Source organism: Schistocerca nitens, chromosome 2 (genome assembly GCF_023898315.1).
Source record: "Schistocerca nitens isolate TAMUIC-IGC-003100 chromosome 2, iqSchNite1.1, whole genome shotgun sequence".
Classification (NCBI taxonomy): Eukaryota; Metazoa; Arthropoda; class Insecta; order Orthoptera; family Acrididae; genus Schistocerca; species Schistocerca nitens.
The window spans coordinates 108225228-108250176 of NC_064615.1; the positions used below are offsets into that span (position 1 = coordinate 108225228).

General features: G+C 43.7%; 1 protein-coding gene across 1 annotated transcript in view; it reads left to right on the top strand.

Annotated features, from left to right (window-relative positions):
• LOC126234860 (complement factor D-like) overlaps positions 1 to 20620 on the top strand; it is a 151758-nt gene extending 131138 nt beyond the window's left edge. Inside the window, exon 6 of the mRNA XM_049943601.1 lies at positions 20360 to 20620. Within this exon, the coding sequence (XP_049799558.1) occupies positions 20360 to 20620 (261 nt within the window). The remainder of the gene's footprint in view (positions 1 to 20359) is intronic.
• Positions 20621 to 24949: the final 4329 nt, after the last annotated feature.

A 24949-nucleotide genomic window follows, 5' to 3' on the forward strand; every position in this document is an offset into this window, starting at 1 on the left:
CGTTTGGAGCTGCATAGTGAACCATCAGCTCATAGGCCCGTGTTTCATAGACTCTGCTCTGCTATCGCTGTCTTCGTGTGATCTATATAGGTCAAGCGAATTATTCAATTCCAGTTTTGTGTTCTCTGTCGATTTTCGTTTCATTTATTCTATAGGGATCAGTGTGCGTGATTTTTCAAATTTTTGGTTGCTTTGGAATGACCTTACCTTAATTAACAATTTTTAGAATTAACCATTTTTAGCTTGTCCCTGCGCAAAACCCCCTCATTGCCACTGTCGTCCTGTTAATTTCATTTAGTTAAAAATTTTTTCAGGCGACTATCAACAGCATCGATATGCGTGGATTCAAATGGCTCTGAGCACTATGGGACTTAACATCTATGGTCATCAGTCCCCTAGAACTTAGAATTACTTAAACCTAACTAACCTAAGGACAGCACACAACACCCAGCCATCACGAGGCAGAGAAAATCCCTGACCCCGTCGGGAATCGAACCCGGGAACCCGGGCGTGGGAAGCAAGAACGCTACCGCACGACCACGAGATGCGGGCTGATATGCGTGGAGAAATGGGTGATAAGACGCTGTGCTGTCTTACAATACATTTACTCGCTATCGTTTCGATCATAGACCGTCTTCACAGTGTACAAATATCTATTGTATATGACATGTGAAGTTGTCACAATAGTTATTTTTTCCACTTTGAAGACGGTATGTGATCGAAACGGGTAGTGAATAAATATATTGTCAGACAGCACAGTGTGTTATCGTACATTTCTCTTAGTTCATTTTATTATCTGACTGAATTATTTAGCACGTTTTTTGTTTGTTTTGACCGTAATGGTCTACATAGTGGTTTCCATCTTGAATGATATAGTCTGACTGTTACTAAATGTTATCTGTGGTTGTCTTAGCAACTCGTGTAAACTATCATCTTTAATCGAAATATGACCTCGTCTTGCTATACTCCCACATGCTGCTGTGGTTGTCTTGGAAACTGATTAAATCATGTTGCTTATTGCAAATGTGTCGCGATTTCTGAGGGTGTATTAGCCAGGAATCTAAAACAACATAGGGAGAGGCAATAACAAGGAAAATTATAAAAGAAATCATACATAGTACGTACCTCCTGCAAAAATGCAAAAACTGCAAACCTTGCAATTGTCAATTAGAACTGTCCTATATAGGTGAATACTAGTTGTCGATTCCAAGATTTGTTTTAGGCAGCAGTACGAAGAGCGATGTTTAAAAATTAAATCCTTAAGGAAACAGCAGTCCACACGTAATAAAAATCACGAGAAATAACGGAACGCGGAATCGACAATTAGAGCGGTACCCGAAATGTAAGTCCTACAAGAAAAGGCTGTACACACCTACTGCAAAAACGCAAGAAGTAAAAAACCTTGAAATTGGCAACTAGAATGAACCTATATAGGTGAATTCTGGTTGACGATTCCTCATTTCGTTACATTTCTTGAATTTTATTCATGGGTGAAGTGCGATATCAGTTACAATGATTGTGTCCATTTCCCGCTATTTCCTGTTACTGACGTTTCTGCGTTTTGTATATTTTATTACGTGAATTTGCTGCTGCTGCGTTACATCTTGTTTTTCTCCACCCAAAGTCCTCACTTTCCAGCAGTAGATTTGTTAAATTTAGTATTTATTAATAAGAATTAACGCGATCCTATCATTTCATGAGTTTACGATGCAAATTATTTTAATCACGGAAATAAGCAGTGACCGCTGTCATATCATCACAAACTTGAAGACCACGTCCGCAATGTTATTTGCTCTACCCATTAGCTTCTGATGGAAATGTTTCTGCCAGCTAGCGTTATTTACAGGTGTATTAATCATTCTGGTGGTAGTCCGAAGTGTAAATGAACCTAATTCACTTCAAGTAAGTGGACCCGTTTGAGCGATATTTTCTTTTGCACTTAAAGTAGTAAAGGAGTTTTGCTATTTAGGGAGTAAAATAACTGATGATGGTCGAAGTAGAGAGGATATAAAATGTAGACTGGCAATGGCAAGGAAATCGTTTCTGAAGAAGAGAAATTTGTTAACATCGAGTATAGATTTAAGTGTCAGGAAGTCGTTTCTGAAGGTATTTGTATGCAGTGTAGCCATGTATGGAAGTGAAACATGGACGATAACCAGTTTGGACAAGAAGAGAATAGAAGCTTTCGAAATGTGGTGCTACAGAATAATGCTGAAGATAAGGTGGGTAGATCACGTAACTAATGAGGAGGTATTGAATAGGATTGGGGAGAAGAGAAGTTTGTGGCACAACTTGACTAGAAGAAGGGATCGGTTGGTAGGACATGTTTTGAGGCATAAAGGGATCACAGATTTAGCATTGGAGGGCAGCGTGGAGGGTAAAAATCGTAGAGGGAGACCAAGAGATGAATACACTAAGCAGATTCAGAAGGATGTAGGTTGCAGTAGGTACTGTGAGATGAAGAAGTTTGCACAGGATAGAGTAGCATGGAGAGATGCATCAAACCAGTCTCAGGACTGAAGACCACAACAACAACAACAAGAACAACACAAATTGTGGTTGCGCTGTATACTTTTACTCCACTAATTTTACTTCGGTCATTTGTCTTTAGATTTCTTGTCAGTAAAACTCGGAAACCTCTCGGGTGAACGCTGTGAGAAAGAAAAAAAAAATGTCTCTGAGCACTATGGGACTCAACTGCTGTGGTCATAAGTCCCCTAGAACTTAGAACTACTTAAACCTAACTAACCTAAGGACAGCACACAACACCCAGCCATCACGAGGCATAGAAAATCCCTGACCCCGCCGGGAATCGAACCCGGGAACCCGGGCGTGAGAAAGAAAGATTGGAACCAAGGCAGAAAGTGTTCCCAGCACTTCCGGACAAAGGACACAGACCGAACATCACTGACGTTAGTCATAGTTAAGGAAAATACTGAATTACGAGAGCAGCCTTTCTCGTATCACACACATCTCTTCTTAGTTATTTGATATGTGTAACAAAAAGGAAGTTAGTTGTTGAGTAAGTTCATGGCGTTTTTGTTTTGGATATTGGTATTCCGGTTGCTATTGGTTCATCTATCGAGAGTAATTTTTTATTTGTGTTTCACTGTTGCTAGGTGAACGACAAATTGGGTTTGGAATTCATTCCACAATTACCTTGTTCACCTGATGTTGTGCCCTCAGATTTTCAACTTTTCTGCTCTCCATCAAATAATCTTCAAATGTCAAATGTGTGTGAAATCTTATGGGACTTAACTGCTAAGGTCGTCAGTCCCTAAGCTTACACACTTCTTAACCTAAATTATCCTAAGGAAAAACACACACACCCATGCCCGAGGGAGGACTCGAACCTCCGCCGGGACCAGTCGCACAGTCTATGACTGCAGCGCCTAGACCGCTCGGCTAATCCCGCGCGGCGAATAACCTTCAAGGAACTTCCTTTCCGCATGAAATCGTGCTCCGAACATGGCTCAACGTGTTCTGCACCTAAAAACCCCGTGATTTCTACAGTCGAGTTATCGAAAAGTCTCCCCAAAGTTGGCAGACTGTCGTAAAACTGAAGGAGAATATATTATTGATGAATATAGTCTCTGTTATGTGTACACTTGACAGCAAAAAAAGTGGGTCACTGCCGAATACAACCAACATAACGTAGCTGTTTTGCAGGTCCTCCAAACACCAAAACCCTGTGGGGTACAGTCGTTTGACTACATATAATGGGTACCGCAAGAGACTACTAAGAGACCAAAGGTCTTTATGGCAGTCAGTCTAAGCGTCAACTAATATCGTCATACAAAACATATTATAAAACACGTTCTTAGCGATGGGACACCCCATAACACTCATAAACTAACCTTAATTACAACAAGTGACATTCCAAAAGTTCTGAGACAACGGATTATTTTACATATATCGTACAGTAATCCTTAGTCAAAATTAAATACTTGAGACAATATATGGAGTTACAAAGCTGTACGGAAATTGGAAAAAAGTTTTTCGCTCTCTAAAAGGTTTTCCATCCATGTGCTGAAGGTCGCTCAACGGCGAGTGGCTCTGGAAACTGGATATTGGACGAACCAGTTGAAAAACGCGATTAACGGCAACAAGCACTCTAAGGAAATCTCAACATTAACAGCGAATCACCAGTAATATCATTGCTCTCGTAACACATCAACAGCTACGTGTTCACAAATTTGAACTTTAAAGGACATGACCAACGTCGTCGTTCTGGACCTGGATTCAAACCCAGCACCTATAGCCATTGCTACCTAAGCTAACCTTCGTTTGTGCCTTATTGAGGCCGGATCACTAGGCATAAAGAGACGTGAAGTATAGACGTTTGCACCAGTATCAGTTATCAATTCAGATCCTGAAAATAAATGACGAAAATGTTTGTACTGAACTGGTAATCCTGTCATAACAGTTACCGTCCTGGGAACTACCCCAGCGACGATTAATATGGTGTCATTCACAAGGAACAAGGTATGCTCATGTTTAAAATTGAAATGCCATCATATAAAGCTGGTGACAGTTATGCGAACCCAACACCTAATCGGATTGTGAACGAAGTACAGTTATGCTCAAAAGTATCCGAACGACCTGGATTGCATTTCGCCTGATTCCCATGCAACCCACATAACGCAGCTGTCTAGCAGGTCCTCTAATCGCTCCTTGATACAGTCGTTTGACTATTGAAATGGTTCCAACAAGTCACCACTAGAAAACACTGCTCTGTATCGCAATAACTCAGGATGTAGAGTAGTACCACGATACTAAAAATATCAGGGAACACAGTGAAATCGAATTCTAATCCCAGTCCAGCAGTTCCATTTTCAACGTCTCAGTTTCAAATCAAGTAAGAGCCTTGTGAACTTACATTGCCATTGATTCATTAAATGAAATACGTTTTCTAGTTTACGACGGCTTGCTGGTGACAGAGTCTCTGCCTTACGGAGTTTCTCCATCTGTCACAGCTCAAACGAATGCCCAGTCGGCAGCGAAGGGATGTTATCTTTACTGCGGATATTGAACTACGGAGCTTACTGGCGTTCTGCACTTGGTGTTACTAGGGGTGAAGGAGAGCTACTTGTGTGTGTTAAAAATCTACGCCTGACGTGAGATTTGCAACTACACGTTTTACACATCAATACAAGTTTATTCCACCAGACCACAGAACCCCCTGCCAAGCACATAATTATGAATTGCAGAGTATTCATTTAGATGTAGATGCGGATGTCAAAGGATGCGTAACAGGAAGGAGGGCGGGATCTGGGAATGGATAGAAGTGCAGAAGTGCAAAATATAAGCGTGAAAAGCTTGCAAAGTATTGCTTACTTAGATGTGTGCCACAGTTCATTTTATCTTAGGACCGAGAGGTAAGGAAGGACCGTTCTCAGAACGAAGAATTGGGTTATAGGGAAGGGGAGATCAAAGAATACGGTTTCATAGGTGGTGAGAGGAATGATAGAGAGTAAAGACAGCAGCAATTAAAAGAGAAACTTTAGCGTCATTGGAAACCGCTGGATTTGTTTACAAAGTTTTGGGGGAGTGTAATAGAAGGGCACTTGCAGCGGTAGTGCCAGAGAGAGAGAGTGAGTGTGAGCGAGAAGAGAAGAGATATTAACAGCGAGTAAACATAAATGTTCAAATGTGTGTGAAATGTTATGGGACTTAACTGCTAAGGTCATCAGTCCCTAATCTTACACACTACTTAACCTAAATTATCCTAAGGACAAACATACACACCCATGCCTGAGGGAGGTCTCGAACCTCCGCCGGGACCAACCTCACAGTCCATGACTGCAGCGCCCTATACCGCTCGGCTAATCCCGCGCGGCGAGTAAACATAATATGAAATCGTTGGCGTATTGTGTGGAGGACGGAGGGTGTATTCATGGATGGAGGGGAAGAGCGAGACGTATTTGAAATAACAAAAACTACTGTGACAGAGTCCATCTACGCTGATTAGTTTGTAAGTATGTAGACAGGGTATTAATGAAATCAAAACAGAATACCTAACAAACTGTATATTCAAAAGAAACCCACTTGAATTAAAAGGGCAACTCAAAGGAAAGCTAACTCATATTGTATCTTTTCTGTTGCCACGTGATCTTCCACTAGCTCCCAATGAGGAAAAATGACGAATAAGAAGACATAACAAAACATTTTAAGAACTCTAATATTTTATCCAGAATCCTTCATTATTTTGTACTTCTGTCACGCGTCTTGGCATAAACTGTATAAGCCGATTGACGTAACAGCCTGAAGAAGCAACTTCCTCCCAGGCTTCCAGGACGCAGACCCAAAGAGCGTCCGCAGTAGTTGGTTGGTTTCGTGGCCAGTTCTCTGTTAATGTTCTGGCGACCTCAGCCCACATGTTTTCCATGGAGTTCATATCAGCCGCCCGTGGCGGCCAGTCCATGACGTTGACGCCAATCGTGGAGAGTCGCTGCTAAACAAATGCAGACTTGTGAATGGGAGAATGGTCCTCTTCTAATGTGACGTCCCCTTCTGCGTACAGCATTCGCACTGACTGAAGCATCACATTTTCCTATATGTGGGCATACTGCGCGCTGTCCAGAGTTCCTTCTATCCTGTGAAGAATTCCCGCCCCTCTCGCAGAATTCCAACCCCAGCAGGTAACAGATAGCCGGCCACTTCTTCTCGTCGTGGTTACATATTCGCGTCGATGGCGAGTCCCTTGCGGCCTGTAAACGATTCGTGGACCGTCGTTATTGGTGGAAAACACCTTCTCATCAGTGAAAATGACGTTGTCCCACGACGCCCTCAGATGGAGCTCCACAAATGCTAGCCGGTATAAGACGTTGTCTTCGCTGAGCTCTTGTTTCACGGCGGATCGTCGTGCATGCAGTCCAGCGTCCCTCAGCCCTCGGCGAATCGTGTCACTGGAGCCGGGGAAGTTGGTCTCCTGCCGCAACTGCTTCGCGTTCAGAAAGGGATTTTCTCTGCTCCTAGACACTAGGTCCCTGTCTTCCTGCTGTGAGATCATTCTCTTCCTGCCTGAGCCAGGAACCCTGTCGGTGGTGCCTCTTTCAAGGCAGATCCTCCACCATCTCGTTGCAGTGGTATGTGGTACGCCATACCGTCTGCCAGCTTCTCTGATGGAACATCCACCTTCCTCAATGAGAGCGACGACTCTACCTCGGCCGGCCGGAGTGGCCGAGCGGTTCTAGGCGCTTCAGTCTGGAACCGCGCGACCGCTACGGTCGCAGGTTCGAATCCTGCCTCGGGCATGGATTTGTGTGATGTCCTTAGGTTACTTAGGTTTAAGTAGTTCTAAGTTCTAGGGGACTGATGACCTCAGATGTTAAGTCCCATAGTGCTCAGAGACATTTGAACCATTTTTTGACTCTACCTCGAATAGACCTCTCCCAGTGAGCCATTACGGCAGACAGCCTGATGTGTATTTCTGCTTGCCGCCCGTAGCTCGCGAGCCGCGGCTAGTACAGACCCGGGCCGCACGGCCACGATCACCCCTTGAAGGATCAAAAGTTACACCTAACCTACCCAAGTCTGTAGTACAAACTAACGCAGCTACAGCTATTATGCTATAACATGTGCAGGCACACCTACAGTTGACGATTTATTCAAATATTTGATGAATAATACTTTAAAAAAATACATTCATTTTAAACATAGCTACCACAAAATATTTCACCTAGCTACCAATAGCATGACGCCGGAAACTATACTTTCTTGTAAGCGCTGTGCATTAGATGTAGCCTTACGAAAACATGTATTCAACCACGACAACTAAGCGGAATGTAAAAGTAAACAGGCTTGGCGGCAGCTTCTCCAAATAATAGTATATACTTAGTATATAATACACGTTTTGTGCACTTATAATATGTACTCAGTGTCTCTGAAGCAATACGTGCTGCAGACGGAAGTTACTTTCTGCTGAGGCACTTCATTTACATCTCAATGATACACGACTACTAGACAACATTGCTCTTTACGGCAAATCCACTTGTAAATTAACATCATGATATCGCAGATATTAGGAAACGCGTTACTAGGGATGAGTAAGGCCTTAAGGTTTGCAACTAAACATGCTACTCCTAGCTACTACTGAATAAGAAGTTGATTATTAACGTGTCTTCATAACCATGTGTGCGGCGTTCTACTCTCAGTCAGCATAGACGTTTTCGTCACCTTATTTCTAGTTAAACGTGTGCACATCTCGCTGATGATGGACCAACACTGAACATTTCTAGGCTGTTCCTGGTTAGACAACGACGGCGGCAGGCGCCGGGTTCGAATCCCGGTCAGGCAATACAACTTCAGTCGTCATTTAAGGTTCCAACCCCACTACTGGTGACAAAATGTGATATCTACATTCTGATTTTACGTACTTATTCAACAATCCGATTTGGTGCAGGGTTCGCATCCTTGTCCCCAGCATTACATGATGGCATTTCAATTTTAAACATGTGCATCCTTTATTCCTTGACAACACTTTCGAGGTTAATTACCAAGAAGGTAATTGTCATGTTAGGGTTCCTGCTTTCGTGCAAACATTATCGTCATTTACGTTCAAGTTGAGAATTGATAACTGATACTGGTGCAAACGTCAATATTTGACGTCTCTTTCTGCCTAGTGATCGAGTCTCGATAAGGCACAAAGCTTTGCTTGGTTAACAATGGCTTTACGTTCTGGGTTTGCATCCGGATCCAGAACGAAGACGATGGTCACGTCATTTAAAGTACAACTTCGTGTACAAGTAACTGTTGATGAGTAATGTGAACAATGATATTACTCGTGATTCGTTGTTAATGTTGGGGTTTCCGTAGAGTGGTTGCCGCCGTTAATCACGGTTTCTTTTAACTGCTTAGTATTACATAAAGTTGATGCGAAACCACTCCCCGTTGAACGTTGAACGACGTTCAGCATGTGTTCGGTAAACCTTTTAGACAGCAAAGAACTTGTTTCCAATTGCCATACAACTTTATAAATCCATATACTATCTCAAATATTTAATTGTGCCTAAGGATTACTGAACGATTTATGTGACAAAACTAGTTGTCCCATAACATTTGAAATGTCACTAATTGTAAATAAGTTTAGTTTACAAACGTTAAGGACTGTCTGATCTCTTCTGTACTTTCGTGATGTTACTTTACATCTGGACAGACTGTCATAAAGACCAGTGTTCTCTAGTAGTCTCTAGCGGTACCCATTGTGTACCTTACAATGACTGTACTGTGGAGGGTTGTGACTATGTGCAAATCATATATGCTATGTTGGTTGCATACATTCAGGTGCAGCCTACATGTTGTAATTCAGGGGTGACCCACTTTTTTTGCTGTCAAGTGTACCTGTTGTGTTTGGATCTGAGCACTATGGGACTTAACATCTATGGTCATCAGTCCCCTAGAACTTAGAACTATTTACACCTAACTAACCTAAGGACATCACACAACACCCAGTCATCACGAGGCAGAGAAAATCCCTGACCCCGACGGGAATCGAACCCGGGAACCCAGGCGTGGGAAGCGAGAACGCTACCGCACGACCACGAGCTGCAGACCCTGTTGTGTTTACTGTCATTTTGAGATAGTGAGAGGAGCTGTTGGTGCTAGGAAATGGAGTACCAGGTAGAGAATTCAGAACATCGCTTACATATTCCTCTGTTTTTGATAAGTAGAGGAATGGCAGCCAGAGGCATTTGAGCCATGTGTGGGCATAATGGCACTGGACAGAGCACGCCAAGAAGATGATTTTCTAGTTTTAAGGAGGAACGTGTTAACATTAGTGACGACATGTTCAGGATGACTTTCAGGATTTGATGAAGATTGTTTAAGCGCATTAATCCCCCGTGATTAACGTCAGTGTACTCGAGAACAGGCAAATGTGATGAACAGATCATTCCACCATCGTGCAACATTTGCAAGCACTGGAGAAGGTTAAAAAAACCGGGGGGCATTGGTGCCGCATTTTCTAAACAAAACCTAACCGCCGTTATGTCCATCTTTTGCTCGGATGACAGCGGCAACGCGTCGTGGCTTGATGGCAATGAAGCCTTGGTAGGTCACTGGACGGGGGAGATGACCTCTGATACCACGTTCAATCACATCGCAGGTGTGTTCGATCGGGACCAGATCTGGGGCCGGCCGGAGTGGCCGTGCGGTTCTAAGCGCTACAGTCTGGAACCGAGCGTCCGCTACGGTCGCAGGTTCGAATCCTGCCTCGGGCATGGATGTGTCTGATGTCCTTAGGTTGGTTAGGTTTAATTAGTTCTAAGTTCTAGGCGACTGATGACCTCAAAAGTTAAGTCGCATAGTGCTCAGAGCCATTTCAACCCTTTTTTTTTCAAATCTGGGGAGTTAGAGGGCCATCACATCAATTGGAAATCGCAACTCTGTTCCTCGAACCATTCCATCACACTCCTAGCCTTGTGACATGGCGCATTATCTTGTTGAAAAACCCCACTACCGTCGGGAAACATCATCCCCATGAACGGGTGTACGTGGTCTGCAACTAGTGCAGGACACTCCTTTTCCGTCAAGATGCCTTGAAAGAGCTTCATTAGACCTATGGATGCCCACGTGAATGTTCCCCAGAGCATAACAGAGCCACAAACAGTTTGTCCCCGTCCCGCAGTACAGGCGTGAAGGTGCCATTCCCCTGGAAGACAACGGATTAGCCCCGTCAAATAGGCATGACGAAGATGGAATCGGCATTCATTAGACCATGCAACGATGTGCCACTGTGTCGACGTCCAGTGCCAATCGTCACATGTCCACTTGCCGATGTCGTGATGTTAACAGTGGAACATGCACGGGTCGTTGCCCGCGGAGGCCCATAGGAGTGTTGGTGAACTGTGTCTTCAAACACCATTGTGCTGTGTCCAGCATTAAAGTCTCATGTTAGTTCCGTCACAGTTCGCCACCTGGCCTGTTTTATCAATCTTCCAAGCCTACGACATCCCAATCTGTAATGAGGTATAAGTCGTGCAATTTCCGAAATGCTAGTGCAGAGCGTCGCGGTCATTACAGTCTGCCTTCGGTCAAACTCAGGTACATCGCTCGCCTTCCCCATTCTACAATGATACTACATGCACATTTCGTGTGTCTAACTGGCAGTTACTCCTCGCCAGGTGCCGCTACTATCATCTGGTTTATACCGATAGTAATTCGATGGTCATAACGTTCTGGTTGGTCAGTGTATGTGTGTCTCTGCTTACTCGTCGTCAACTGACTCATGAGCAGCACCATCCATTCCTATCCCGTATTGCTTTGGTGACGAGAAATGGTGTCTTTATGATCGCATAAGGAAAAGAAGGTGTAAGAGGTCCATCACTAAGAAATTTATTGCTAGCGCACTCGACCAGATGTAAAGTCGATGGACTGCTCACCCGCTGCCTGCGATATGTACGCTACAATAGAAGCGCAGACCAGAGGGCAGTGTTGGCAGCAGTTGTAGTAGCTGGCAGTCGGGCGGTTGTGGAGGCCAGTCGTGGAGAGCGATGGCCATGCCTGAGCGATGTAGTATAAGGTAAAACCAAATATCACTATTTATAGCTGCGCGCATATGTAGTTTGTAACAACCGACTTTGTACTATTGTTATATCAAGTCCCATGTAATTGTTTTTAAAAAAAATCTTTTAATAATAATCTTTCTTATAAAAATAACTTTTGACAATCATTCATCTGAATTTAAAGATTTTACTAGTTTCTCCTATCCATGGTGATCCCGATTATCGTAAAGAAAAATCAGTTGTTTCTTTTTATACATGACAAATCTTGCGGCCAGCATTGCACTGGGCTGTGCCAGAAAAATTTCTTACAGGAGCAGATATATACGGGTTATCAGGCGACTTCATTGAGGTATGAATTTTCGATTTATTCAGAATGATTTTTCAGGGCCATGACGCAGCACTGTTGACGTCCAAAATTTACCAGTTTAAATTCACAGTCACTTAATTACTGAAAGGTTATATATGAGTCACATTTTCATTAGTGCTGCGTCATGGCCCTGAAAGATCATTCTGAATATATTGAAAATTCTTACCTCAGTGAAGTCGCCTGATAACGCGTATATACAGGGTGTTTCAAAAATGACCGGTATATTTGAAACGGCAATAAAAACTAAACGAGCAGCGATAGAAATACACCGTTTGTTGCAATATGCTTGGGACAACAGTACATTTTCAGGCAGACAAACTTTCGAAATTACAGTAGTTACAATTTTCAACAACAGATGGCGCTGCGGTCTGGGAAACTCTATAGTACGATATTTTCCACATATCCACCATGCGTAGCAATAATATGGCGTAGTCTCTGAATGAAATTACCCGAAACCTTTGACAACGTGTCTGGCGGAATGGCTTCACATGCAGATGAGATGTACTGCTTCAGCTGTTCAATTGTTTCTGGATTCTGGCGGTACACCTGGTCTTTCAAGTGTCCCCACAGAAAGAAGTCATAGGAGTTCATGTCTGGCGAATAGCGAGGCCAATCCATGCCGCCTCCTGTATGTTTCGGATAGCCCAAAGCAATCACACGATCATCGAAATATTCATTCAGGAAATTAAAGACGTCGGCCGTGTGATGTGGCCGGGCACCATCTTGCATAAACCACGAGGTGTTCGCAGTGTCGTCTAAGGCAGTTTGTACCGCCACAAATTCACGAAGAATGTCCACATAGCGTGATGCAGTAATCGTTTCGGATCGGAAAAATGGGCCAATGATTCCTTTGGAAGAAATGGCGGCCCAGACCAGTACTTTTTGAGGATGCAGGGACGATGGGACTGCAACATGGGGCTTTTCGGTTCCCCATATGCGCCAGTTCTGTTTATTGACGAAGCCGTCCAGGTAAAATTAAGCTTCGTCAGTAAACCAAATGCTGCCCACATGCATATCGCCGTCATCAATCCTGTGCACTATATCGTTAGCGAATGTCTCTCGTGCAGCAATGGTAGCGGCGCTGAGGGGTTGCCGCGTTTGAATTTTGTATGGATAGAGGTGTAAACTCTGGCGCATGAGACGATACGTGGACGTTGGCGTCATTTGGACCGCAGCTGCAACACGGCGAACGGAAACCCGAGGCCGCTGTTGGATCACCTGCTGCACTAGCTGCACGTTGCCCTCTGTGGTTGCCTTACGCGGTCGCCCTACCTTTCCAGCACGTTCATCCGTCACGTTCCCAGTCCGTTGACATTTTTCAAACAGATCCTTTATTGTATCGCTTTTCGGTCCTGTGGTTACATTAAACCTCCGTTGAAAACTTCGTCTTGTTGCAACAACACTGTGTTCTAGGCGGTGGAATTCCAACACCAGAAAAATCCTCTGTTCTAAGGAATAAACCATGTTGTCTACAGCACACTTGCACGTTGTGAACAGCACACGCTTACAGCAGAAAGACGACGTACAGAATGGCGCACCCACAGACTGCGTTGTCTTCTATATCTTTCACATCACTTGCAGCGCCATCTGTTGTTGAAAATTGTAACTACTGTAATTTCGAAAGTTTGTCCGCCTGAAAATGTACTGTTGTCCCACGCATATTGCAACAAACGGTGTATTTCTATCGCTGCTCGTTTAGTTTTTATTGCCGTTTCAAATATACCGGTCATTTTTGAAACACCCTGTATCTGCTCCTGTAAGAAATTTTTCTGGCACAGCCCAGTGCAATGCTGGCCGCAAGATTTGTCATGTATAAAAAGAAACAACTGATTTTTCTTTACGATAATCGGGATCGCCATGGATAGGAGAAATTAGTAAAATGTTTAAATTCAGATGAATGATTGTCAAAAGTTATTTTTATAAGAAAGATTATTATTAAAAGATTTTTTTAAAAACATTTACATGGGACTTGATATAACAATAGTACAAAATCAGTTGTTACAAATTACATATACGCGTAGCTATAAATAGTGAATTTCGGATTTACCTTCGCTCAGGCACCGCCATCGCTCTCCACCACCGGCCTCCGCAACCGCCCGACTGCCAGCTTCTACCACTACTGCTGCCGACACAGCTCTCTGGTCTGCAATTCTACTGTAGCATACATATCGCGTACCGAGCGAGGTGGCGCAGTGGTTAGCACACTGGACTCGCGTTCGGGAGGACGACGGTTCAATCCCGACTCCGGCCATCCTGATTTAGGTTTTCCGTGATTTCCCTAAATCGCTTGCCGGAGTGGGCGTGCGGTTATAGGCGCTACAGTCTAGAACCGAGCGACCGCTACTGTCGCAGGTTCGAATCCTGCCTCGGGCATGGATGTGTGTGATGTCCTTAGGTTAGTTAGGTTTAAGTAGTTCTAAGTTCTAGGCGACTGATGACCTCAGAAGTTAAATCGCATAGTGCTCAGAGCCATTTGAACCATTTGAACCTAAATCGCTTCAGGCAAATACCGGGATGGTTCCTTTGAAAGGGCACGGCCGGTTTCCTTCCCCATCCTTCCCTCATCCGAGCTTGCGCTCCGTCTCTAATGACCTCGTTGTCAACGGGACGTTAAACACTAATCTCCTCCTCTCCTCCTCCTCCATACATATCGCAGGCAGCGCGTGAAAAATCCACCGAAGTTACATCTGCTCGAGTGCGCTAGCAATAAATTTCTTAGTCATGGACCTCTTACAAAGGGAATGGTTGCGTCCAAACAAAGGAGACACAGTGAGTTGCTTCCCCGAGTTGTAAGCATCATTACTGACATTTATTATCAACAAGTGAGACGTCTTGCCTACGCAGTCCAAGAACAACTAATACGAAGACTATGCGAAGTGATGCTACCGCACAATAATGACCGCCCTCATTCTGCTAGATTGACAGAAAACACTATACGGGAGTTAGGTTTGGAATTCACCCCACAATCACTTTGTCACCTGATGTTGTGACCTCAGATTTTCAACTTTTGCGCTCTCCATCGCATAACCTGCAAGGAACTTTCTTTCCGCATGGAAACGCGCTCCGAACACTACTCGACGAGTTATGCACCTCAAAACCACGTGATTTCCACAGTCGTGTTATCGAAAAGTCACACGACCGTTGGCAGACTGTTGTCAAACTGAAGGAGAATACATTATTGATGGCTACAGTCTCTGTTATGAGTATCTGCTGAGTTTATTGTCAAACTTATGGTTAGACTCTACGATAGTATACACCATCCCAATACATTAACGAGGCCAAATGCGTCCTATTACTGAATAAAGCACATACACTACCGGCCATTAGAATTGCTACACCACGAAGATGACGTGCTACAGACGCGAAATTTAACCGACAGCAAGAAGATGCTGTGATATGCAATTGATTAGCTTTTCAGAGCATTCACACAAGGTTGGCGCCGGTGGCGACACCTAAAACACGCTGACATGAGGAAAGTTTCCAATCGATTTCTCATACACAAACAGCAGTTCACCGGCGTTGCCTGGTGAAACGTTGTTGTGACGGCTCGTGTGAGGAGGAGAAATGCGTACCATTACGTTTCCGACATTGATAAAGGTCGGATTGTAGCCCATCGCGATTGCGGTTTATCGTATCGCGACATTGCTGCTCGCGTTGTCGAGATCCAATGACTGTTAGCAGAATATGGAATCGGTGGGTTCAGGAGGGTAATACGGAACGCCGTGCTTGATCCCGACGGCCTCGTATCACCAGCAGTCGAAATGACAGGCATCTTATTCGCATGGCTGTAACGGATCGTGCAGCCACGTCTCGATCCCTGAGTGAACAGATGGGGACGTTTGCAAGACAACAACCATCTGCACGAACAGTTCGACGACGTTTGCAGCAGCATGGATTATCAGCTCGGAGACCGTGGCTGCGGTTACCCTTGACGCTGCATCACAGACAGGAGCGCCTGCGATGGTGTGCTCAACGACGAACATGGGTGCACAAATGACAAAACGTCATTTTTTCGGATGAATCCAGGTTCTGTTGACAGCATCATGCTGGTCGCATGCGTGTTTAGCAACATCGCGGTGAACGCACACTGGAAGCGTGTATTCGTCATCGCCATACTGGTGTATCACCCAGCGTGATGGTATGTGGTGCCATTGGTTACACGTGCCGGTCACCTCTTGTTCGCATAGACGGCACTTCGAACAGTGGACGTCACATTTCAGATGTGTTCCTACCCGTGCCTCTACCCTTCATTTGACCCCTATGAAACCTTACATTTCAGCAGGATAATGCACGACCGCATGTTGCAGGTCCTGTACGGGCCTTTCTGGATACAGAAAATGTTCGACTGGTGCCCTGACCAGCACATTCTCCAGATCTCTCACCAATTGAAAACGTCTGGTCAATGGTGGCCTAACAACTGGCTCGTCACAATACGCCAGTGACTACTCTTGATGAACTGTGGTATCGTGTTGAAACTGCATGGGTACCTGTACAAGCCATCCAAGCTCAGTTTGACTCAATGCCCAGGCGTATCAAGACCGTTATTACGGTCAGAGGTGGTTGTTTTGGGTATTGATTTCTCAGGATCTATGCACCCTAATTGGTTGACAATGTAATCACATGTCAGTTCTAGTATAATATATCTGTCCAATGAATACCATTTTATCATCTGTATTTTTGTTGGTGTAGCAATTTTAATGGCCAGTGGTGTATTTAAGAGCAGAAAAGGCCCTGAGAACTCAAGCGATAGGCGTCATTCGTAACGATGTAAGACAAGACGGCCGACCAAAAAGCGTTCTCTACATAGAGGACGAGACCTTCCGACAAACGCACCGAGTGCACAATGGTACTCCCTGCCGCCTTGCCTACTGTTCCCCTGAGGGGCTCCGTGGCACGTCTAAAACAGAAGCTCCCAGTCACTAGCACGATCAGCCTCTGCACTTGTATCGACTGAGCAGATCGGTACTCAGGCTGTGCAGAGAATCTCAACCACTGTCATAAATACACAGAGGTGACAAAAGTCATGGGGTATTTCATATCGTGTAGGACCCCCTTTTGCCTGGCGTACTACAGAAGCTCGACGTGGAAGGTACTCAACAAGTCCTTGGAAGTTCAAAAATTGCTCAAATGGCTCTAAGCACTATGAGACTTAACATCTGAGATCATGAGTCCCCTAGACTTAGAACTTCTTAAACCTATCAAACCTAAAGACATCACACACGTCCATGCGCAAGGCAGGATTCGAACCTGTGACCGTAGCAGCAGCGCGGTTCCGGACAGAAGCGCCTAGAACCGCTTGGCTACAGCGGCCGGCCGTCGGAAATTCCCTGCAGAAATACTGAGCCTGGTTCTTCTATAGCTGTCCATAATTACGAAAGTGTTCCTGGTGCAGGATTTTGTACACGAGCTGACCTATCGACTGTGTCCATTAAATATTCGGTGGTTGGCCAAATCTTTCCCCCAAACTGTCCAAAATATTCTCCAGACCAATCTATAACAATTGTGACTCACAGGTATATTGTCATCCATAAAAATTTTGTCGATGTTTGGAAACATAAAGTCTATGAATTGACGAATGTGGTCTCCAAGTAGTGAAACATAATCATTTTCCCCCAATGATGGGGTCAATTGGACCAGAGGACCAGCCCGTTCCATGTAATCACAGCCAACGCCCTCACAGAGAAACCACTAAGTTGCACAGTGGCCGCTTGACAACTCGGGTCCGTCGTTTCGTGTGGACTGTGCTACACTCGAACCCTACCATCAACTATTAATAGCTGACATCGGGACTCATCTGATCAGGCCACTTGCTGTCCAGTTTTCCAGGGACCAACCAATATGGTCACGAGCCCAGGAGAGGCGCTGCAGGTGATGGCGTGTCGGTCGTCTGCAGTCATAGCTCATTAAAGCCAAATTTCGCCCCACTGTCCTAACGGATACGTTTGTCACACGACCCACACTGATTTCTGCGGTTATTTTACGCAGTGTTGCTTGTCTGTCAGCACTGACAACACTACTCAAATGCCACGGCTTTCGGTCGTTGAACGAAGGCAGTCCGCCGTGAGAGCTAATCAGTGAAATTTGGTATTCTCGGCAAACTCTTTACGCTGTAGATCTCCAAATATTGAATTCCCTAGTGATTTCCGAAGAATTCGTTTGGAAGTTGGAATACCAAAGAAGTGTGTTAGACTTATAGAAGCGAGTTTGAAAAACACAAGAGGTAGAGTACTCGTGGGGAAATTGGAGTCAGAAAAAGTTGTAATAAAGATCGGAGTTAAGCAGTGGGATGCCCTGTCTCCACTACCTTTTAATTTTGTCCTAGAATATATTGTACGAATGGCAGCCGATAATTCAGAGGGTGTGGAGTTAAATGGAAATATTAAGATATTAGGTTATGCAGATGATCTAAACATCATTAGCGATAGGAAAGAATCTGTAACAGCAAATGCGAATGCGTTAATCAAGGTTAGTGAAGATGTAGGTCTAAGGGTAAGTGAAGACAAAACTAAATGCCTGGTTACTACTAGAATGCCAACAGCAGTAGATCAGGAAATGTTAGGAGTTGGAGACATGCAGTTTGAAAAAGTGAACACATTTAAGTATCTAGGCGTGGACATCACTTCGAGAAATGAGATTGAATCTGAAATGAAGAAGAGATTACGGGTGGGAAATGCGTGCTACTTCTCACTGAATAGATTACTTTCATCACTGATATTATCTAGGAATTTAAAGATTAGAATATACAAAACTAGTATTCTACCAGTTATGCTGTATGGGTGTGAGACTTGGTCTGTCCCTGTGCAAAATGAAAAACCGTTTCGAGTATTTGAAAACAAAATTTTCAGGAAAAATTTCGGAGCAAAAAGGGATGACATTAGAGGAGAGTGGCGAAAACTGCATAACGAAGAGGTTCACGAACTCTATTCAAGCCCTAACATAATAAGTATTATTAAATCACGTAGGCTGCGATGGGCGGGTCACGTAGCTCGAATGGATGAGGCAGGGCAGCGCGCAGAGTACTGGTAGGGCACCTAGAGGGAAAACGTCCTGTGGGGAGACCGAGGCGTAGATGGGAGGACAATGTGAAGGCTGATTTGAGGAGCTTAGGTATTGAAGGGGAATGGAAGGAAATAGCCCAAGACAGGGACAGATGGCGAAAATACGTTGCTGCGGTAACTGACTCTCGAGTCCGGTATGACCGGTGTGTGTGTGTGTGTGTGTGTGTGAGAGAGAGAGAGAGAGAGAGAGAGAGAGAGAGAGAGAGAATGTTTTCCGAAGTGGAATGTCACATGCGTCTAGCTCCAACTGCTATTCCCTATTCAGTGTCTGTTAATTCTCATCGTGAGGCCATGATCACGACGCAAACCTTTTCACATGAAATGATAATTAAATGGACACCCTAGCTGCCAACAGGCGTTGATGTACTTCATTGGAGACATGTTGAAAATGTGTGTCCCGACCGGGACTCGAACCCGGGATCTCCTGCTTACATGGCAGACGCTCTATCCATCTGAGCCACCGCGGGCACAGAGGATAGTGCGTCTGCAGGGACTTATCCCTTGCACGCTCCCCGTGAGATCCACATTCCCCACATGTCCACACCACTACATTCGTAGTGCGCCTAATAGATGTTTGCCCATCATACTCATTACTCGTGGCAGATTAAGCTACCAAGTCCCGTACGAGTTCGGGCATAGCGTGTGCATTCGCACAAGAAGGTCAATAGCCGGGAAGCCATATTTTAACTATATATGACGGTAGTATCTGTTCTCGAAAGAACAGTTACCGTGGATGACCATGCAGCTTCGCTAGAAATGAAATGATAATTAAATGGACACTCTAGCTGCCAACAGGCGTTGATGTACTTCATTGGGGACATGTTGAAAATGTGTGCCCCGACCGGGATTCGAACCCGGGATCTCCTGCTTACATGGCAGACGCAAGGGATAAGTCCCTGCAGACGCACTATCCTCTGTGCCCGCGGTGGCTCAGATGGATAGAGCTTCTGCCATGTAAGCAGGAGATCCCGGGTTCGAGTCCCGGTCGGGACACACATTTTCAACATGTCTCCAACGAAGTACATCAACGCCTGTTGGCAGCTAGGGTGTCCATTTAATTATCATTTCATTTCTAGCGAAGCTGCATGGTCATCCACGGTAACTGTTCTTTCGGGAACAGATACTACCGTCATATATAATTTTCACATGAGTCACCTGAGTACAAGTGACACCTCCGTCAATGTATTGCCGCTTTATACCTTGTGCACGCGATACTACCATGATCTGTATATGTGAATATCGCTGTCTCATGTCTATCCCTCAGTGTAAAATGAACGAAGCACTTATGACCACTTTTGCATTAAATTCGTTGCAGCCCTTATACCTGTTTCACAGTTCCACGTATGTGAAATAGTTTACAAGTTATACACTGTAATGTGATTCGAGAGAGCAGAAGTAAGACATGCGACTGCCCACCACTTTATGCGCAGGTGGGGCAGCGGGGGTGGCCCGATCTGTTCGTGGTACACCCCATGTTCAAAACCGAGAAGACCCTCGACTACGACCTGGGGCTGATCCGGCTGCAGTCTAAGCTGGTGATGAGCCGTCGGGTCTCCTACGTGCCGCTGCCCGATGACATCATCCCCGGGGAGATCTTGCACAGTCTCAACTGCACCGTGGCTGGCTGGGGAAAGACAAAGAAAAAATCGCCCAAGTCAGTTCACACTCCTCTGTCAAATCTCATCGAATAACTATTTTGATGTTTCTTGTTGATCTCTCGGTAGTTTAGCACCGTTCAAATTCCATGTCTCTCTCGTGTCCGTCCCACGCCCTAGGTCCTAGAACACGGCAAGTGCCACAACCCGATTTCTGAGAAACTTCGCTCAGTGCAAGAGGAGCCAGCTTATCCACAGATACTCGACGCTTTCTGGGAAAACGACGGTCAAAGTTTTCGGAATGATTTATATGACTATTAGGTTGCGATAAGCTGAATTGAACTGTTGCCATTGTCGCTAGCGTCGCAGGATTTCACTTCAGTGACCAGTGTTCTAAACCCCATGATTGTTTTTATTTATTTTCCTCTTTTCGTTTATCTACCCATCTCTGTAGTTAAATCCTGCGACGCTAGCCACTATGGCAACAGTTGAACTGAGCTTATCGTGACCTAATAGTCATACAAATCTTTCCGAAAACTTTAAGAGTCGTTTTCTAAGAAAGTGTCGTGTAGTAACCTTCTACAGAGATGGGCAGATAAACGAAAAGAGTAAAATAAATAAAAACAATCATGGGGTTTCGAATGTTTGTTATCAACTTAGGGGATGCAAGGGTGTTACATTAATTGTAGTACTACAGCTGGGTTTCACAATAAGTTTAATACATTTATTACACAATAAATATGTGTATGGCATTCTCAGGGGCTACAATCTGTTGAAATTCTCATTCTCTTAAATTTCAGTCTTTTATCAGTTCTTAATGAAGTCAGGTGATATTGAGGGAATTTGATTAGGAGAAGAGACACTTAAAGTAGTAGATGAGTTTTTGCTATTTGGGGAGCAAAATAACTGATGATGGTCGAAGTAGAGAGGATATAAAATGGAGACTGGCTATGGCAAGGAAAGCGTTTCTGAAGAAGAGAAATTTGTTAACATCGGGTATGGATTTAAGTGTCAGGAAGTCATTTCTGAAAGTATTTGTGTGGAGCGTAGCCATGTATGGAAGTTAAACATGGACGTTAAATAGTTTCGACAAGAAGAGAATAGAAGCTTTCGAAATGTGGTGCTACACAAAAATGTTGAAGATTAGATGGGTAGATCACGTAACTAATGAGGAGGTAATGAATTGAATTGGGGAGAAGAGGAAATTGTGGCAAAACCTGACGAAAAGAAGGGGTAGGTTGGTAAGACACGTTCTGAGGCACAAAGGGATCATCAATTTAGTACTGGAGAGAATCGTGGGGAGTAAAAATCGTAGAGGTAGGCACTAAGCAGATTCAGAAGGATGTCTGTTGAAGTAGTTACTCGGAGATGAGGAAGATAGATGTATAGAGTAGCACAGAGAGCTGTATCAAACCACTCTCTGAACTGACGATAACAACAACAATATGAATAACGGGTAGCTAGGATACTGAAGCAAGCATGTAGTGGAAGGCGACCGTAGACTTCCAGGCTTGGCCTTAGTACCTTTTTCAGGGTGGAGACATAAAACCCTCGTCGAGTGATGGGAATGGCTTACACTATGGAGCAGGGATCGGCATTACGTTATAAAACCAAGAAAAAATGGATATGTTGTTCTTAACATATTATGAAAATGTATTTCTATGTGTATGTATATGTGTATGTTCCACAACTCCTGCTAAACTACTGGACCGATGTCAATCAAACTTGCCACACATATCCCTTACAGTCAGGCGACAATCAGTTCTCTATTCGTACCACGTAACGCAGAGAGTATCAACAGATGCCGCTGCATGTACCTATACAAATATATCGTTGTGCGACACACAGTTCAAGAGATTTGATTTCATAAATACTGAGATGCGTGAAAAAATGCCGCATCAAGCACGTAATTTTGATACCCTTTTTCATTACTACTAAGACATTCCTACAGCCGAGTCAACTTAAGGAAATCCGTGACACCTGGCAGCACTTTGACAACTTTCAAGTGCTAAGTTCAAACGGTTGTACGCGAAAGGAATAGCCTTCTGTAGAGCTAGAGGCGTTGCCATAGAGAAGTTTATAAAACCGTGTTGTAGACAGTGAAGCAGCTGTGTCCAGCGTACAAAAACTAGAATTGTGACTAGAAATATTGTTTATAATCTAGTTATATGTTAAATAAACATTACAGGCCACTTATATTTTATATACTATGTTTCTAAATTTGGATACTGTATTTAAACATTTGTATAGCATGCTTCATTCTTTGTATGATTGTTTCATAATTTCAGAGGTGTTTTCACGAATACGTGGTAATGAAATTTTTTTCTCTATTACTCTGCAAACAAAACTCAGTTTTTGTTTTCGTTTTTAATAGAAAATTGGCAAAATGAACACTATGGCAATGCCGTGTTTGTCAGCTAGTTTTAGATGGAAATGAATTTGTCATATGCATAAATCAAGAAGATTGTCCATTTCTGCAACCCGCCACTAAAAGCTATTCAGAAACCAAGCAGAGAGACATGGGCAGGTAGTATTGAAACGAAGAGTAAAAATGTTGACTTGTTCAAACCTGTATGTGCTTCTATAACCTTCATGTGAAATTCAAAGATATTTGATAAAAATAACATGCACACCCGCACCTATAAGTGAGCGTGCATGTGCCCACACACACACTTATATACATATAATGCTCAAAAGCAGCTGATTACTCTGAATTTTTTTTTCCTCTATTCTCAAAAGTATTTATCCAGAAATAACGTAATGTGTGAATTTTTGGTATTTGAAGGTATTTTATGTGCTGATCTGAAGCATCCGAATGCTCTAAGTATTATTTTGCGCCATATTTATCCAAAAAGTGACGTAAAGTGTGTAACTTGCAATATTTAAAAGTACTTTATATGTATGTGAACTCTTTGGATTTTTTCAGCATATTGAATCAAAATATTCTACAAAGTATGTATCAAGAATTTGAAATGCAAGTATATAGATTCCAAACCACAACACTGACGATTAACTTACGACTTTGCAATATAATCTCCATTTCCGCAGTTTTGATTCAGCTTCTATTCCAGAGTGGTAAAACACATGGTCCTACTTCCGAAGCCATTGACACATGGATATTTTCACGGACTCAGCATCTTCGATCTGAAAGCCACGTCCCGCGCTGAGCTTCTCTTAGCGGACACAACAGATGGAAGTCTGATGGTGCCTAATTAGGGCTGTATGGGGAATGAGGCAAGTCTTCCCAACCATTCCGAACAATGTCTTCAGTGGTGTGCCGACTGGTGTCTGACGTTGCTTTTTCATGCAGAATATGAACATCCGCAGTAACTTTTGTTGGGAGAACTCGCTGAAGACATGTTTTATGCTGTTTGAGGCTACTGAGGTACTGAACAGAAATTACTGTGCATCTATGCCGCAAAAAAGATCATAATTACATCTTCTGCATCACATAATACTGTAGCCATAACTCTCCCTGCCGAACGCTTAGTTAGGACGTTATGTGCTACGATGAGTTCCTGTGATGCTATTCCAATGACTGTGTCTTTGATTATCTTCACCCGCTTCGTTACAGCGACGAACCCACTGTCTGAAATTACTGATCTCCACTATTGCACTACCAAACACATTTTTCAGTCTCTCATGAATGCGAATGGACGTTTCAAATTCTGCATTCAAGAATTCTATCACACAACACTGTCAAATACGAACATCCATGTGGTCATTTTGCTAGGGACTGCAGTACTGGCATCTTTTGATACAGGACAGGAGCTGAAGCTTTGCGGAATAACGCTGAATTTAAATTTTTCGCTTAGAAATACTTTGTTTTGGGATCTACAATAGTAGACATTAAAACGTAACTGACCCTCGTATTTACAGGATGCTCAAAAGTATCTGAACGCTCTGAACATCATATTTTGCGCCACGTTTAACCAAAAAATGGCTTAAGGTGTGGAACTTACACCATTTTAAAGTACTTTACAGGTGCTCAACAGTATCTGAAAGCTATGAATTTTTGTGCCGTATTCAAAAGCATTACGTAAATTTACATAAAATAGCTCCTGTCAACGTGCCGATGGTTTACTTCTCAAATCTAATTCTTTTATAATGACCGTAAAGCGTCACAATGCAGGCAGGAAGATACGAGCAAGACAGAACTCGCTGGATGAGCGTTTTGCTCTTTCTGTCAAGTCTTGTGTTGTTGATATCCAATTAATTTGTCTCTTGGCTTGGCGTAATATTATATGCATACCGCACTGCATAACACGCATGGGTACTACTGCTGGTTTAATTTACTGCGTGAAGTGTTCTTGCCCACTAGAGTAAACAATGAAATTACAAAGAAATCCAGGCCATTAGCTGCTTACAGGCGTTGATAAATATCAACGGGGACAGTTGAAAATGTGTGCCCCGACCGGGACTCGA